This window comes from Dermacentor silvarum, chromosome 2 (assembly GCF_013339745.2).
Source record: "Dermacentor silvarum isolate Dsil-2018 chromosome 2, BIME_Dsil_1.4, whole genome shotgun sequence".
In the NCBI taxonomy this organism is placed as follows: domain Eukaryota; kingdom Metazoa; phylum Arthropoda; class Arachnida; order Ixodida; family Ixodidae; genus Dermacentor; species Dermacentor silvarum.
The window spans coordinates 214990056-215008240 of NC_051155.1; the positions used below are offsets into that span (position 1 = coordinate 214990056).

The following is an 18185-nucleotide window of genomic DNA, read 5'->3' on the forward strand; positions in this document are numbered from 1 at the left end:
TTAAGCTGGCGAGAAGTTGATAGGAAGAAACGGAAAGACTATTTTTTGTTGCCTTACATGGCTCGGAAGGGCAGGCATTGAACATCACTGACTGGTAATAAAATGGCATAAAAGGACGTATAAGTGCACAAAACTTCTTTATGCAGATGCGACTCTTTTGGCATATAGACGGAGTCCTAGCACCACAGAACACTTTCTTTGTGCACTGCCAGCAAAAGCAATGTCGACGAAAAATGGTGCTGTGTGCTTCAGAAACTCGACTATTTTTTCTTTGGACAGGTAAGAAATTGAGGGCTCCCACTTACACTCGTTCATGAATGTGCTCAGGACGGCTGCAGGGAAAACGTGGCAAACAAATTCATAGAGTCAAATTCAAGTTCATAGCTCACCAGTAGAGTCGTATGGAACCCTCCGTGGAGCCGAGCGAGTTCTTGGCAAAGCATCGGTATGCGCCGAAATCCTCGGGTCCGATGCGACGAATGTGCAGCCTCATGTGGACCTTGTACACGTTCTCGGTGCGGTTGAGCGAATACTTCGCAGACTCGGCGATGAGGTCGCCGCTCTCCAGAGTCCAGTAGTTGATCGATATCGGATACGCCTCCGTATTGCAAACCATCACCACTTCACCACCGAGGGGGGCCCCAATGAGTTGGTTTGGAATCCAGATCATCGGCGGAACTGAAACAGCGTAATTGTCGGTCCCTCTAGTACCGCGAGCTTTTCTAAGTTCACATTTCTGAACTCTGCAATCCTGCTTTTTCATTCTAGTTTCTGAAGGGTTTTATGTTTGCGAAGCAACATTGAACAAGGTCGCCCTCTCGGTATAATCTACGTCACGAAAAACAGTTGCAAACAATATCGAAATACGTCACATTGGATAGCAGTGCGACTATGCGTATTCGGTCACCGTATCCCACTCGTACAAGAACGAGGCCAGAGAGTATACCTTAGCCGTTTGGTTGTTGCTCGCTTCTGGTGCCCTTATGTGAAGTTCTACGTGTTATTCAAGCAATACGCTGCATGCCATGGCTTAGCAATCGTTTATCCCAGTATCGAGGCAAATACTCTCACTCACAGTGTACTTGAAGCAGGATTCTGCGGCTCACGGGTGACGGGACGCCATTCGATGCGATGCACAAGTAGGGCCCCATGTGGAGACGGCTCACCTTGGTGATGCTCAGTTCTTCACCTTCGTAGGATACGTCTGGAACCACAGCGGAAATCGCGGCACATTATATCCGCATTAATCTTTGCATGCACTCTTTATAGGCTGCAAGTAGAGGATATGTATATGGTGTCGTAAACTGCAGCGGACCTGCCTTCACTATTGTACTTAGGTGACTCAGGGAAGGAAGAACTTCATTTGAGTGGTAAGCATTGAATACACAAGAGTTATGTTCAAGCGCAAGTCCCTTCGGATACAAAGCTAAACTTAGATAAATATTTAGCATTAAGCCGTTGGAGGTAGTCCGCATTGAAGCTGCGGACATCGCGCACAGCGGTCGCGTTTCATAAGCCATTAATAAATTATAATATATATTTACAAGCACCTTCTCTGCCGCAGTACTGCGTTCCGTGCACAATAACACTACGAAGTTCCTATGTGTTTCAATCTTGAATTTGAATTAAATTCTGGGGTTTTACGTGCCAAAACCATCATATGATTATGAGGCACGCCGTAGTGGGGGATTCCGGGTTAATTTTGACCACCTGGTGTTGCTTAACGTGCACCCAATGCACGGTACATAGGCGTTTTTGCATTTCGCCCCCATCGAAATGCGGCCGCCGCGGCCGGAAATGTTTCGATATCAAAATGTCGTTCATTTCTTATGTTGGTTGTCGTGAATGCAAAGTAATTAAGCCTTAAGTGGTTAGCGAAAAACCAATACAGCACAATAGCTTAACAAGCGGTAAATTCATCGCGCTTGGATATGACATTTTAAACGAAAAGCAGGCTAAAACAGCAGCAGCGAACTAGTTTGGGAGAACGCGATCATTAATCTTGGCCTTGCTTTTTTTTTTCCGGCAACTGGTGCATGTCACCGCGGCTGTGCAAAGCAATTTTTCATGACGTATTTATTTTTGTCCCTTATTCTTCTCTAGAAAGTAATCAACTGTAATGGAGATTCATCAGCTACGTTAGGTTCTGTCGCTCCATTAGGCGACCGCCTGTGTATAGATCCAGTCGTCACGGCTTCGTGCTTCAACGGGCCTTTCGTGCACGTATCAATCGCGGCGCCAATGCAATGCACTCACTGTCTGCGGCAGACCCCAGCTGCTCCTGCCAGTTTCCCACGGCTATGGGCGATCCGTCCTCCCGTCGCCAGGTGATGCGAGGCGCCGGGTATCCCTTGGCTCGGCACACGATCGTCACGTTGGACCCTTCCCGTACCAGAACGTCCGAGCTGCTCTCGCTGTCCTCAATGTCGGGGGGCACTGCATTGGAAGGACTTTTATAGCGTGTCCATTCGTAGAGTAACCACCTAAAGAAGGCCAAACTATACACATACGCTTGCCGGCACGTCTACGCATGCGCAGATGGTGCGGGAGAGATCGCACGCGTGGAAGCGCAGCGCGAGCGCGGATATCTGCTACAGACAGAGAGCGGGTTCTGGTTGCTCCGCATTTCCACTCGCCCGGCTACGCAGCTACGGCGAGGTACAGTCAACACTCGGTGAGGCAGATTTCTGTCATGTGGGAATGGGCTTTTTATTTACTTTTTGCGCTGATCGAAAGCCTCGTAAAATAAAACAATTGCGTTTATCGATACTTCAGCATTTTAAAGCATGGTCTATAACAAAGTACGAGACGATCTCTGTCAAAAACGTCTATCAGTGAGGCAATTGAGAGGGCGCGTGCTGTCGCGCGTCTCTTGTAGATGCAAATCGCTATTCCTCGTGAGGTGCGGCAAATCCAACGTGCACAGGCGCGAGCTTTCACGCACCGGCAAGCGTACGTGTAGTTTGGTTTCAACGTTCATACGTTCAGGCTCTGTTTCAGGATGACTCGAGAGAAAAGAGAGAGAGAGAGTAGATTTTAATGATGAGAAGGGAGGAGAGGTCGGCCTGGAGAGCGTGTCTCTAGCCTGCTACTCCTCACTGGGGTAAGGGGAAGTGGGAGATACAAAAATGCTGGTAATAACACCGGCAAGCATATACACGTTGCGATGAGGGTGAGTTGCATTTGGTAAGTGTAGAAAGATTTTTTTTTTTTTTTTTGGGGGGGGGGGGGGGGGGATTGGTGATCGGTTTTTATTTCCGAGAGGGAGCAAGTTATAAATGAAATTAGGAAAAGGAGATAAAATTAAAGATTCATGTGCAGGTGAGTTCATTTATGTCCAAAGCTGAAACATGGCTATTCAATGCCCTGTTTAATGCATCCAATCAGTTTACACCATTTGGGAATATGTATCAAGCATCGGAATAGGAGGAAGACGTTTGTTACGACACTTCTCGCTCATTTATGTCCAATGCTGCAACATGACTATTGAATGCCTTGTTGAACGTATCCAAACCAGTTTACGCCATTTGGGAATATGTATCGAGCACCGGAACAGGAGCAAGAAGTGTGTCAAGACATCACCTTCTCGCGCAGTAGGGAATATTTGGGATAAACGGAAGAGGGTGGAAGGGGCTGCATGCAAATGAAGCCGCCGAATACGTGATAAAAGAACAGAGGGCCTTATACGCCGAGTCGCTGGGTCAGGTCAATCTTGTTCTGTCAATGTTTTTTCTTCGGCTCGTTAAGATCGTATTTCAAGTAGTTTGCCTAACAAAATATTTGCTAGCTCATTGTAAATTATCCAAAAAATTAGGTTGGACATGCTCCTTCTCATTATATCCTCTCAGAAGCGTCAAAAAGTCGAGGAACAACAGAGCGAAGCTGGTTGCCTCTTCACCCACGCAGTAATATTACCCTCGCGGATTGTCTGGCTGGTAAACTGCAGTGCAAGTCAAGTGATATGGACCTTCCATCGAACTCATGCGACGAGCGCAGATGAGCCGTTACACTTGTTACAGAGTTCACGCACTGACATTGGATTCGATAAGCAGTTTTCCAAGTTAGACAATTGTTCGGTTGCTCGTATCGTGCTAGCGCGTGACTGAGGCCGGTCACTTTCGGAGCAGACGATCCTGTAATACAAGCTTTTATAATCATAACACCCGAAAGGCTATGAAGGCGCTGCAGAAATTCCGTCGTTCATGACTTTCTTAAACAAGTCTAGCACTCCCGTGTTTAAATTTTTATATTTTTTATTTATTTATATTTTTTAAGCCAGTGATTACTTTTTAACCTTTACATTCTATCTTTCGCTCTCCTTATGCCCATCCACTATTTTGTATTAACAAACCGAACGCTTCTCTGCCGCCTAACCTCCCTGCCTCTCCCCTATCATTTTTTTTTCTGTCTCCCTTCGTTAAAACAATGGAAAAAATGTACAGAACCGCCAGGAGCAATCTTACACTGACGGAAAATGACCGGTGCAGTACCCCGCACCACCACCAAATAATGTCACCTGTCGGTAAATGCCAAAGGCGGCTTACAATTTATTTACACGGAAGCCGACGGAAGCCAAGATGGCGACGCTGTATCAAGCGGCAACACGTCGTGTTCCTCCTCTTCAGTGCAGCCACACTGTTCCGTATCATCATGAAGGCGTGCGTGGTGCATTATATTTGACTTCAAGTTTCGTGCTGTTCTCATATCTACCTGGTATGACCCCAGATATTATTACTGGAGCGGCGTGTATTAAAACATCGCAATATAAACAACTGAGTGACACGGACGAATATTCGATTGACATGGAGAGGTAGTGTCACCACTTCGTGACCAACCTAGCTTAATAACGTTGGTATATATTTTTTTTCAAGATACTGAAACAAGAAAAATTAATGTTACTTATACGCACAACTGCCTGTCCCAACTAACGTGAAATGTAAAATCATGTACATCATATTATCAAAAAAGAAAAATGCGCTACGACAGAATCGCATCAGCGCGCTGATAGTATCACTGAGTCTCAAGATGAAGCCTAGCAAAGGATCAGCGCTTCGAGAATAGTGAAAATTTAGTGAATGCTAACATTGAGTCCCGCTTCTGTGTTTTATAGTTTTACAAACTATTAAAGCAGGGCGACAAGAGAGGAAGACTTTCTTCGGTGCTGGATATGCTAGTCAAGCAAAATGCCTGGCATGGTACTACAGATGATTAGGGTGGAATGTGAAATTTCAAAAAAAAAAATCAAGAAATTTGAGTGGTAATAAACTTTAAAATTTTCAGAAAAATAAGTGCAGGAACATTCATTTATGAAAACAAAGGAAGAAGAAAATCAAGAAAGAAAGAACTCATTCATGAAAAAAAAGAAGAGAAAGAAGAAAAAAGAACACGTTGGTCTCGTCATCACAATACTTGGTGCTCCATGCCAACAAGATGTCACCTGCTACGCTGGAAGTAGGAGCTTTCGCGGCAGGGATGCCAGAGATAGAGAACTGCGCTAGAAAGAAAGAAAGATAGAAAGAAAGAAAGGAATAAAGAAAGAAAGAAAGACAGAAAGAAAGAGAAAAGGAAAGAAATAAAGAAAGCAGCGCAACCGAAACCTCAGACGCGCAAGCGTGGCCCTCTTTGTTAGAGAAATCTAATTAGCTGTCTACGCACAAGTGGGCCCTCTTAGGGTATTTCCCGTCCGCATGGCGCGGTATATGAAGGGGGGGGGGGGGGGGGGGGGGGGTTGCCCGAATCGTGTGGGTCGCAGCCCCACTATGCGCGCGCGGACCCACCAGACCGAATCGCGTGACCGCGTGCAAAACAAAAGGGTGCGCGGGAATCGAATCTTGTCCCGCCATGCACTCTCCACACTCCGCTGCTGTCTTCGCTCGCAAGGGGGCCGATAACACGTCGCGCTCCATAGACCCTTTCTCTCCTTGCCTCCAGATTGCCCATATATATATGGTTCTGCCTTTCGCGACTCTCTTGATGCTTTTCTCTGCATCCCCGAACACCTCCCGTTCCAACGAGGAGCAATCCGCTGATGTGTCTTTTATTCGTGCACTTAGGTATTCAAAAAAGCTAGCAAACGAAGGAGTTAAGGCTAAGAGCACTGTGTCCTCGTCACCAAATGCGTGGCGCGCACACTGAATGGCAACCTAAGTGCATAATTAACTTTGACCTCGGTCAGCGCTTCTCTCATGATACTTGGGCCGCGGTGTTGCAGCTTCCGTAATTAACGCGCGGGAAAGAACTGCTAAATCAAATAGGGACCATGAAAAATAAGGCTAGGTTAGGTTTCGGTCGGAGACGGCTCGTAGTTTATGAATAAGTAAATAAACTTTCACGGCCGAACAAAGAAAAAAGAAAGGGAGAAAGAACATTACAGGTGTCTGGTAATTTATTGATGTGTGTCAAGGGCAGAAATTTTCGGCATGAGCAGTCAGCGCCTCTAGCAGCCACTATCGGAGGACGGTCACTGAAACACCGTTTTTCGCGAACACTTGAATCGCGGATGCTCTATACGTGGAAAATGGTAGAAGACATAAACTAGCCATTTAGCCTCACAGCATGTCTGTAGCGGTAGTACGTTACCTGACGTCTGGTTTAAAACGATTGCGAAGCTTGTGATGTGGAAGTCTGTCGAAATAGCGTTTCTTTTTTTTTTTTTTCCTTTTTTTCTTCCTTTTTTTCTTCCTTTCTTTTTCAAAGACGGAAAAAAAATGCGTTTGCAGTACATTATGAAGCTGCAATTACTAATATATATAGTGCGGGACTTGATTTTCACCTTGTGATTTGCTAGTGCAGTGTGATTCGCACTTTCACATACGTCATTAATTAGGTGTTAATTGGACGAGCCTGCCATCAAATCGTCGCGATCGATAATACCGCCTTCTCACCCCTTCGACAAAGGCATTCAGCCTCGGCCCCCGACGTGTCCGACAGGTAAGTGCACTGGGGAAGACCAAACAGCACAACATCCCAGGCTTAAACCAAATTACATCTGTAAAGCGCGCGTTCGACGTCCGCGTCAGAAACGCTCGGCCACGACGACGACTTGGCAGGAGGGAAACAGGCCTGCGGGGCAGCCACGCATCAAACGCCCGGTGCGAGCCGAAGTCCTGCAGCTGCAGGAACGACCGTACGAGGCGGCTGCGGGGGCCAGGAGGAGGCAGCGAGCGGCTCATCGACGCATGGTCTGCGAGGTCCCCGTTGGCACTTTTTCATCAGCGCCCCCTGCCGGAGAAGCTCCAAGCCGTTCCCAAGGGCCTCGCAATGAGACGACCGGTGGAAGGGAAGAAGGGAGGCGGTAAGAGTGTTGTGTGCTGCGCAGACGTCCTGAAGATCTGGAAGCGGTCATCGGGGAAGGCGGTGGTAGCAGGGTGTGCATGGCTACGGGGGGTTTCGTATATACTGTTCACCCCCCTGGCTGCAAGACTGTCGGGTCCAATTTTTGCGCTCGAGTGACACCCGAGACGTAGCCACCGGAGCGCGGCCCCTGATCCGGCCTGATTGAGAGGTCAGCCAACCAAATTGTCACATGATTAACCCTGCCGCGGCGGCTTCCCTTGCAGTATCCGTGCGCTCCCTCATGCCTCGCGCTGCTTCTCACGATGCTGTTGGTGCTGCTGCTGCTGTTCCGTGTGCGGCCGACGAGTGTGCGATGTGTGTTGCTCTGTGTGCGGCCTCTCTTCGGATCCGAACGGCTCGAGAACAAGCTAGCTCGCAGGCCCCTATATACTTTCGCGCGCGCGAAGGATATGGACCGGCCGGCCAGAAGTACATCTCTCGAAGACAGCGACCGACATTGCTTCCTGCACGGTAACAGCGGAGATAACACCCAGGCGTGAACAGACAGCCCCGCAGACAGGAAAGAAATTATTGCGGCCTTTCTTTCTCCTTTTTTTTTTTTTCACTGTCATTGTATTTGCAAACAGAATTCCATTTCCTGCGGAGACCTTAATATACTGCTAGATTTAGACGCTGGACGCGCCTTCACTATTTCCGGGAGTTTGCTTTCCAGATTATTTTCTCGTTCTTTTACTTGCGGCGGACATGCATCTAAACTTCTACTCACTCTCGCTTGACCCCTCGCTAAGTTTCGGCCGAATCAACTGGCTCTTGGATTCATTTGCCTGAGATTAGAGCCGCATCCGTCTTCGTTTTAATCAATTGCCGTTGAAAACAAGTCCTAGTTGGGCAACGAAGCGTCTCTTAACGACAATAATGTTCGATAGTAGACGATAAACGTCGTTAGAGGACCTGTTCTACGATCATTGCTTTTCTTTTTTTTTTTTCCTCGTCAATAGCGGTAAAACTTCTTATTCGGTCAGCATATTCACCGTTCCTCTCTATGTGATGCTCTCTATCAAGTAACTTCTTCCGTAATTTTTCCTTTCTAGCTTTTTTTCCTTCACCCGCCGCGGTGGCTTAGCGGCTATGGTGTTGCGCTGCTAAGCACGAGGTCGCGGGATCGAATCCCGGCCGCGGCGGCAGCATTTCGATGGGGACGAAATGCAAAGACGCCCGTATCCCGTGCTTAGGGGCGCGTTAAAAGTCCCCTGGTGGCAAAATTATTCCACGTCCCCATCTACGGCGTGCCTCATAATCGAATCGGGGTTTTGTCACGGAAAGCGCCAGAATTCAATTATTTTTCTTTCTTCCTTTGTATGTTTTGTTTTTCCTCTACATTCCTTAGTCCCTGGTGCTTATTTTGAATTATTGGGACCATTGAACAAACAACAAGTACATGGCTGTGAGTAAGCGGCGCGCAACAGCTGGCGGCAAGCCAGAGGTCGGGTTGATAGCAGGTCGTGGGCCATGGTAACCTGTGGTTGCAGACCATAGTTGTAGTTTGTGCAGCTGATACGCTGACAGGCAACATCATCTCATCCAAATCTGAAATGCCGGCTTCTTCCTGGCTCATCGGAAAACAGCCTCACGCGTCGTTGGGTGGTCCTCGTCGTCCAGCAGAGACAGCAGCCGGCATCTACTTCATCACTGTGGCCATCTTCGTCGATGCTTTATTTCAAACGTTATTTATATAAACTGTTGAAAATTCGGCAATAACTAACAGAAAAACATAAAATTACATCTTGGCTTGACACCACAAGTGACCGATTTCGGATCCGAGCGCGCACAACTTGCTCTTGCATGTGCTGAACGTGGCGCATAGTGAAGACGTTGTCCTCTCTTAATACAGGCACGTGCCGGCGTGTCAAAACCACCAATAGGTGGTCTGCTAGTATGCTCGAAATCTTATGGTTGTTTGTACGAAGTACTTTTTCTGCTCATCGCTACTTTGTGTATTGGCCGGTGCAGTACTAGATAATTATTATCGATATTGTTACGTTTGAGTTTTATTGCTACCTGTCAGTGATCATTTTTCGCGGGATTTTCACTATTATCAAGTTATCACTTGGCGCAAAACACGCCTATAAATCATGCAATCACCCCACACAAGTAGGATGGCTGACGGGGCTGGATGGACTGTGTGAGTAGCCTTGGAATGCGTTTGACTCTTGTAATTTTTTTCAGTGTCCGTGCGTTTGTTCTTTTGTTTGTTTGTTTGTTTGTTTGTTTGTTTGTTTGTTTGTTTGTTTGTTTGTTTGTTTGTTTGTTTGTTTGTTTGTTTGTTTGTTTGTTTGTTTGTTTGTTTGTTTGTTCACAGTTGACAGTTGACTTTACCTGGTGTTTTCTCCCGTTGCAAGTGTTTTGTCCTTTACTTAGCAGCCATCGCATGGCAACTAAAGAAATCAAAGGGGAGTAATTTTTCTGACCGCGGTGTCCGTTATGCCGAGCTATTGGAAGCATACCAGGTTGACTTCAGGAAGGGCCTTATCAGTGCTCCTCTCGTGCCAATTTGTGACATAGAAGCAACGAGTCTGTCGCTCATGTGTCTAATGTAGTAGGAGGATGGTATTCGAAGTGCGCGGAATTTGAATTCGCTGCTCATGTTCGGCGTGCGGGGCCGAGAAAGCGTGATAGAAAGGGAACTCCACGCTCAAGCTCGTGACGATGAGCGTGAGAAATTGGAGCTAGAGAAAAATGTGGCTACAAGCCGAAGAACGAGTTCTGCAGCTGAAACTGAAGCTTCGAGAGCAGACAGCCAGTTCGAACGCGGACGATAGGGGTTGTTCAGCGAGTGACGACGCAACCGCACGCGCTGCGCTAAAAGGCTGTAGTCCACACAGGGTATTATTACCACCCTTTAATGAGACGCGGGATGACCTCGACGCGTATACTTGCAATGATTTCAGCGCATCGCAGTGTCTCAGGAGAGGCCACGAAACAAATGGGCACAATCGCTCAGTTTGTGCCTGAGAGGAGACGCTTTATCTGTCATTGGCCGACTTGGCTCCGCCTCTGCCTGCGATCAGCTGAAGTCTACTCTGTTGTAGCAATTTCGGTACACCGCCGACGGTTACGGCGAAAGATTTCGCCAAGCGAGACCAGAGGAAAAGGAGACGGGTCTCCATGACGCCTCTCGCATAGCGGGGCATTTCGACTGTTGGATGAACGTCGGGACTCCGCCCCGGCTTCCATCCAGCAAGGTCAGGACCGATGACGTCGGGATGTGGCCCGGCCCTCGATCCGCAGTGCCCAGTGAGAGCTCCACGTACAGTGCCGCTTCGAAGAGCTCGTCGCGCCATCGCCTTGGGCCGATCTCGCGTGACACGCCCACCAAATACGCGCACACTCGCGATTGTCGGCCCTGCAGCGTGCCCAACACAAGCACCGAATTCGAAGCCCGCGCATTTCAAGTACCGTCCTCCTACTACACTAAACAACGGAACGGCGTTCCGAGCATCACTGTACTGAGGCACCCTTAACCCGCCTCCCAGCGGCTGCTGAGAGCAATCATAGCTGACACGGGCAATGACCTTATAGCCTCACGCTAGCGTATACTTCTCCCGTCGCCCTCACGACAGCTACATGTACATATACCGCTGATGCGGCACCAGTCTGATATCCTAAACATCCAGCCTCGCACTATACGAGTACGGCACTGCGGAGTAAGCTAATTGCAATGCATAAGGCGACAACACCCGACAGCTATTTAGGCAGCCGCCATTTTCCCAGTTCGCTGAGCCTGCACGCAAAGAAGAGAACAGCGTATACCGCCTACTAACAGCCGCAGAGGAGGCGACAGACGCCACCTCCTCGACCAGGCAACGGTCGCCGCAAGGTCTCCAACAGCGATGATCTGTGTTTGATCAGAAGTGCGAAGCTCGCGCCGAGCTGCCGTTCGGGCTTGGTTTGGCGAAGTATCGAGCAAATGGGGGGAGAATAAGGAACGAGGCCGGGTGTCGCCCGGGGCTTGGTTGCAGGGAAGGAAGGAGGTGGCTCCTTTGTGCCTCGGCGTCGATTGCTTCTGCGGCTGTCATTTTGATAAGAGAAGCTGACGCCGCAGCTCCGTGCAGGCGCTCGATACGGGACGCTCGGTCGATTGCCGCTTACTCGTGCCCCCGAGGAGGGGGGTTGGTGCAAGAGTTTTTCCACCGGCAGGACCGACGACACGGGGACAAAAGGGAAGAAGAGGAACCGGACCTTGCATGTGCGTGTGCAGCGCTTATGTGTGTGTTTACATGGGAAACAATGTGCGCCCTTATTAAGAGAAGCAGCCGCGTCGACGCTTCCTTGGCGCTTCGTATCTGAGGCCCGGAGGTTGCCTTAATTACCGCGCTGACGGAGATGTCGGAGCCGGAGCTCCCTATTTGTCTTGTTTCAACAAGTCACGTCAGCGTAACCGTGTCCTCGTTAATATATGCTTGCGCTATACCATGCTGTCGCGGATGAGTCGGTCCCGCTCATTGCTTAATAATCGCGTGGCCGGGCTGACCGGTGTCCTATGTGGCAGTCGCGCTGAGTCACGGGCTGCGTACGAAGAATTCGGATCGATGCAACTATACATAAAGAGACCAGAGATGAATGTGGCAATACGAATTACGTACGCGACGACGTTAAAGAAATGATAGTTGTCCATAACAAAACAGGGAGAGGTGCGCAAGGACATTCATATAGTTTTTTTTTATTCTTTTCTTCTTTCTTTGCTGTCTTTATTTTTTTTTCTTGCACAAGAGAAATCGATGATTGGCGTAGGTTCTTTTCCCGTACCCTAACAAGAACGCTATTTGCGTGTTAATCGTTCAGGCTGTGAAGCTAAAATTCCGCCTCATCCTCTGCCCCAACTACGCTATGTTTTTTTTTTTTTTTTGTTCTTCGTTTTTTTTTTTTTCGTATCAACGTTATTCTCGCAGTACTACACGTGGAAAAAATTGAAGTCTTCAGAATTTAGCGCCTGAGGAAGCAAATTCTTTAAGCCAGGAGACTCAATGCGGCTCAAAAAGCCCAGTGTTCCATCCATTATTGCTTGTAGTGTCGTCTTTCGCGTCTTATTTGACGAGTCTTATTTTGAACGCCTACACATTTACACTGACGGTTCCACCATTTCCAACAGCTCTATCGGAGCAGTAGTTGTTCCATCGGACGCCGTCTCTTTACAGTTTAAGTATTCACACAATACCACGTCTACAGCAGCAGAACTTGTGGCTCTTCAAGGCGCACTCACTTACGTGCTCCAGCAGCCACCAAATCGTTGGGTCATTTTATGTGATTCCAAAGCAGCCCTACAAAATCTGCAGTTTTCCCTACGTCATGGGTTACACGAGCAGCTACAGTGCATAAAATAAGGCACGTTTATCATCACGCGCTCGAGAAAGGACACGACATTGTATTTCAGTGGTTGCCGAGCCATTGCGGAATTGTGGGCAACGACACAGCAGACGAAGCTGGCGCGCTGGGCTCATCAAAAACATCAGCGTGTTTCTATACCACTCTCAGGAACGGATGCTGCGCGGCAACTTCAATCGCTTGCTCGTCACATCACACTTCTACGATGTAATTCACCGGGTTTCACCAACTCATGCTTGCACTCTCTCGAACCTAATTTGCGACTTCGCCTACTACCCGGACTATCCCGTCGCGGAACAACTTTTACTGTATTGCATGTGGTTGGGCGTCGCACTTACCAACGCCTATTCATTCCTAATAGGGATGGCCAACAGTGCAGCGTGCAATTTGTGCGGTTGTGATGAGACTCTAGAGCACCTTCTGTGTCACGGCCCATCCTTTGACACTCAACGACGTACTCTCCAAGCTAAACTCAACCTGTTAGATAACAGGGCACTCTCGGAAGAAATGATTCTTGGACCACGGCCTATGCACTCTTGCATGCAAAATGCCACAAAAGCCCTTCGGCAGTGCGTGAAGGATACTGGATTATACGAACACTTATGACAGCGGAGATTCCTCTGTGACTGACCATGCGAATGACTGGCTATTTTTTAACACGAAAGTGTTTTATGCCTGGGTCCACCAAGACTTCACTGACGTATTTCCGTCACGGAAATACGTCATAGAACATAATACAAAGAAAGAAACCAGAAGAAAAAGTTCCACAAACATGCAAAATTTGGAAATCGAACCCACGACCTCTCGGTCCGCGACGAGAGATCGCCGAGCGTTTAACCCATTGCGCCACAAACGCATTTGCAGAGAGCTACACAGACGCGCCTTATATATCTAACACTCCTCCGTGTACCCGCGCTCTTGCTCGGGGCGGTGCCGTCGCCTACGAGCAGAAAAGAGAAGTACTGCATTATGACACTAAAGCCCGGGATACATGGAGCGAACTTTCTCGACGAACTTCACGCGTCGAGTAACGACGCGGCGACACGACGCAGGATGTTTGCTGTGTTGCAATACATGCGGCGAACGCCGCCGCGCGTTGGCCGCCGTGTTGGCGGCGGTCCCGGCCGCCCGCTTCGAACTGAATTTGGCGTTGTCCTTGTAGAATTCACTTAGTTGGAAGCAAATGACTGCGTAAACGGCTTTCGCTTAGTCTCAGGCCGCTTCGACGACAGAGTATTATGGATAACCTTGAGTAGTTTTCGAGATCGCTTCTCGTTTCGAACGCGTCTAAGCCTAGCGAAAGAAATATCCGATGCCAGCGCCATCTATCGGTGAAGTCGGGAGATAGGCATGACGACAGCATGTGGCCTCTGAGATCAGAAGATTTCTGTTGAAGGTGGTTGTAGAGAGCTTGCACTGCTTGTCTGTTTCCTCGCAGATCAGCGGATATGGGATGTACAAATACAACGCGATTCCTGAGAGATCATACTAGGAACTACTCAATCGGTGCAGAGACATGCAGACACGGCAACACCAACGCGATTGCAGACGACGCGAAAAGGCGCGCGCGCGCGAAACACCAGCATGCATTGCGACCGGAACTAGTGCCTCCTGATTCGCTGTCGTCCACCGCTGCGCGCTAGACGCTTCCGGCGGCGGCGTTCGCCCGACGAAAATGTTTGGACAGGCAGATCGGCTGCGGACGGCAAATTTCTTGACGCCGGCCGTCGGACGTTCGCCGCCCGACGAAGTCCTTCGCTCGGACGCCGGTTATTCGCTCCATGTATTCCGGCCTTACGCGCACCGACAGTGAACGCTTCGGTGGTCTCAGCACTACGACGCCTCGATGCCAGCATTCGAAGGGACGCTGGCATCAAGAAGCACTACCAACGCCACCTAGGTGGCGTTCACCGTACTCAGCACAGCGGAGCGTGGCCTCCGCAATTAGCTCTGAAAATGTTTCTGAAGTTGATCGCGGAGGCTGCAATTACGACGCGCTGTACGCGCTGATTTGACTCGGTGACGATTCAGTTACGTGCTTTGTCTTGCGCGTTGTATTAGTGTGTCAGTTACGTGCTTCGTCTTTCGCGTTGTGCTAGCGTGTGCAGCGTAGTGCAGCTTCCATATGCACGACGGTTGCTCATGGTCATCGACGTTGGTAGTCGTGATGGAGGAGACGTGCCACCAGGCGTCAGCGTGGGTGCATCAACGCCTAAGGGCGCTTTAGCCACAAAACACCAATAGACATTATATATCAATGTGCAATAAACATTACACTACTTCTGTGAAGACACGTTTCACTTTCGTGTTCTATACCGATTCCTATATAAGAGGGATCAACCACATTTTTTCTTTTCTCTCCTTACTTATTCTTCCCCTTTCCCCCTCCCCAAGTGTAGGGCAGCGAACCGGGCACGCCCTTGGTTAACCTCCCTACCTTTTCCTCTTAATGTCTCTCTCTCCATTTCGCGAAAATTAAAGCCGTGTCTTCGCTTATGTTTCTGCAACGAGCCTTAGGAACGCTTCTTAATTAACACAGAATAAATAGGGGTTCTAGACAGAGAAGTCGATATATAATTACAGGCCTAAACGCCGCATTGTGCACAAGAAAGATTATTATCCCTTCTTTCCGCCCATTCATGATACGAAAACAAAATCTCCTTAAAGCAAACTGTTATCACGTTTCAACAAATAATAACGGATACCTACATCTCAGCTGTCAGTGCAGCTATAGTGCTCGAACGAACTAATGAATGAATGAATGAATGAATGAATGAATGAATGAATGAATGAATGAATTGGTACGCACCGAGCACGTCGAGATATCCGACTTGACTGCGCATGGGCCCCGTGTTGACCTGGCACATGTATCCCCCCCGGTCCGACTCCTGGACGTTGTCGATGACCAACAGCCACGTGCGGTCCGAGGCGCTCAGGTGGACGCGGTAGTTCTGCGTGATCACGCTCTTGTGGATCGTCAGGATCGTCTTGCTCTCCACTCGCAGCCACGCAACCTAAAAAGAGAAAACAGTGAACGAAGAGTTTCATACTGCAAGCTCCCGACAACTGCGAATGCTTCTCTGTATGCATTTGTGCTAATAAAATGCACAGAATTATGCGCACGAGCCAGGTTGTGCGGCAGCCCCTCAGAGAAATCCCGGATTGAAGTATTTTAATAGAATACCGGGGTCGGTGTCTGGAAGTGTCCCCGACAGGTATAAATGAGGATACTAGAGAGTCAATTGAATGTTTAGCCAAAATTCTGGAGATATATTAAGCAGCACAGCGTAAGCCTCCCAAATGAAGATAGGCTTTGATGCATAGCCTCGAAATATTACCTCGAACTAGCGAGACTTACGCAGACCCTTCTAGATTTCTACTTCGAAGTAGTTTATTACGCAGTTAACGCTGATTACTAATCTCACTGTTCGGATTTAATCAAATCAGTCAAGTTTAACATCTGGCTATTACGAGGGCAAGGCATGTGCTCTCCCCAACATTTTACTGGTGTGATAGCTAGACATTACAAACCAACGTTTATTAATAATGCAGGAAGCGTTTCTGGCGGCACTCTGCTATAATAATCCCCCACGTCTTGGTATGATTGGTGCTCATTGTGTGCGCACGGTAGTGTCAGTACTCTACTGCTCAATCACCGCGACTAACATTTTTCTCCGCATGCCTGATTCGACGTGTTGCCCACAAAAATTTAGCTACAAGTTTCCCTCCATACTTATCGGACTTAGGTGCCGTACTTATCGCCGACGACCTGAGCTGACTGCCGTTTCCTACCATGCGTATGGAAACACCCGTACACTTTTCTTCCCAAAACAATGCGCAGAACTACAGAAGTCGACTCGTACTCGCGACAAGCAAAGTCGACCCGCTATTACGATCCAATCCGTTACGGGGCACATCTTTGCAACAACTGATTGTCTCGACCCACATTCTTGACTGACTCAAATACAGTGCTCATATTGTAAAATTGTTGTGACTTTGGTGTCGGTACGTTAAGGTTAAGGATCTGTTACGAACTGTGCCTGGGGACCTGACACCTAAAGCATCTTTGCATTTTAGGGGCGAAGCTCCTCAGGGTCGAACCTAGTCCCTCGTCGCGCCGTCGTAGCCACGCTAGTACTCGCCGCTCCCGCTAGAGGCGCAGCTGTGCTCTTTATCTCCCTCGTTCCCGACGCTCTCTCTCTCTCTTGTCCGTAGCTAGGGGCGCATAAGTATATATATATATATATAGTCACAAGCGTTCGGCCAAGGACAGCAACCACGAGCTCACGCCGGTGGCGATGCCGCTGAGGCGCAAGCTACTCTTCTTCATTCACGCTCCGTCTTCCGGTTCCGGTTAACGCTTCCGGCGTTTTGCCCGAATGATCCCCCGGCCGGTGCTTCGCCCACTCATCATCATTCACTTCGTGGATATGCGGTGTTTTTTCCCTAAGATTACAGCGCGGAATGTGACACAGCACACTATGCAACCACTACAGGCATTACATTTGAACTGTACGAGAACCAAAGCATTCGTACGACTTCCTCACTATGGCCCAGCCTTCGATGTCATTTATACCGCCATTTGGAAAGCATGTTTCAAACAATTCTGATAGCGCTACGAGAAATAGTGGCACATCCATCCCCAAAATTGCTAAAAGCAAGAAACCTAGTTCTACTTTATACAGGTCACCCTGCTATCCTAATTACATTGTGCAACGCTGCTTTCCGTTTGCGGCCTCTGTGTGATTTGCCTGAATCAGCTATATACGCGCCGAGCAAGCAAGCGTGAGGACAATAGCACTATGATCCTACTGATGCTTTTATTCGTATGTTTCTATAAAAGCTAAGTGATTTGTCCTTGTTCCCGTATGTCGTCGAGAAGTTTGATTTTCGACAAGCGCATCATCAACACCTGCTACAAAAACCATTGAAATGGTTGAATTCAGCAAAATGAGGCCTAAGGGAGGTTACATTACTGCAAAAATGAGACCTAACTTGCAAGAAAATAACAATAAAAGAAAAGAAACCACTAGTCATCGATTCTGGTAGGTTTCTACCAGAATCAATAAGAAATTTTACGCCAGTTGGTAAAACGAAGCCATTCCTTGCGCTACGAAGAATAACACTGTAACGAGATTTGCCAAAACGTAGTAGTCATTCGCATTAGGAACCAACCTCGTACACAGGCTACCATGGTAATCGCAGTGGCGTACATCTCTGTTAAGCCACGCAAGCCTCAAATTATCACGCTTCGGCGTATCTGGTTGTAAATGAGATTGACAAGCCGAACAGGGGACCGAGCGCATTAACCCCGGTTCACAGCGCGGATCCGTAATGCCCTGCTTCGTCTTTCCTACGCATTCCCGCTGAGAAGGAGGAACGGGTTGATTAATTAAGTTTCTCTGGACAAGGTAAAAAAAAAAGGCAAAAGAAGGAGAGGGCATTATACACGTGTGCCCTCACTGAGCTTTCGCAAGAAGCACTCTAGCCAAAATAGAAAGCTACAA

The 18185-nt window shown here is 48.4% G+C and overlaps 1 protein-coding gene across 1 annotated transcript in view; it reads right to left on the bottom strand.

Annotated features, from left to right (window-relative positions):
- Nucleotides 1-385: 385 nt before the first annotated feature.
- Nucleotides 386-18185, bottom strand: part of LOC119440702 (lachesin-like) — a 100052-nt gene continuing 82252 nt past the window's right edge. Inside the window, exons 4-7 of the mRNA XM_037705591.2 lie at nt 15488-15692; nt 2257-2436; nt 1076-1204; nt 386-678 (exon numbers count right to left, since the gene is read on the bottom strand). Coding sequence (XP_037561519.1) covers nt 386-678; nt 1076-1204; nt 2257-2436; nt 15488-15692 — 807 coding nt within the window. The remainder of the gene's footprint in view (nt 679-1075; nt 1205-2256; nt 2437-15487; nt 15693-18185) is intronic.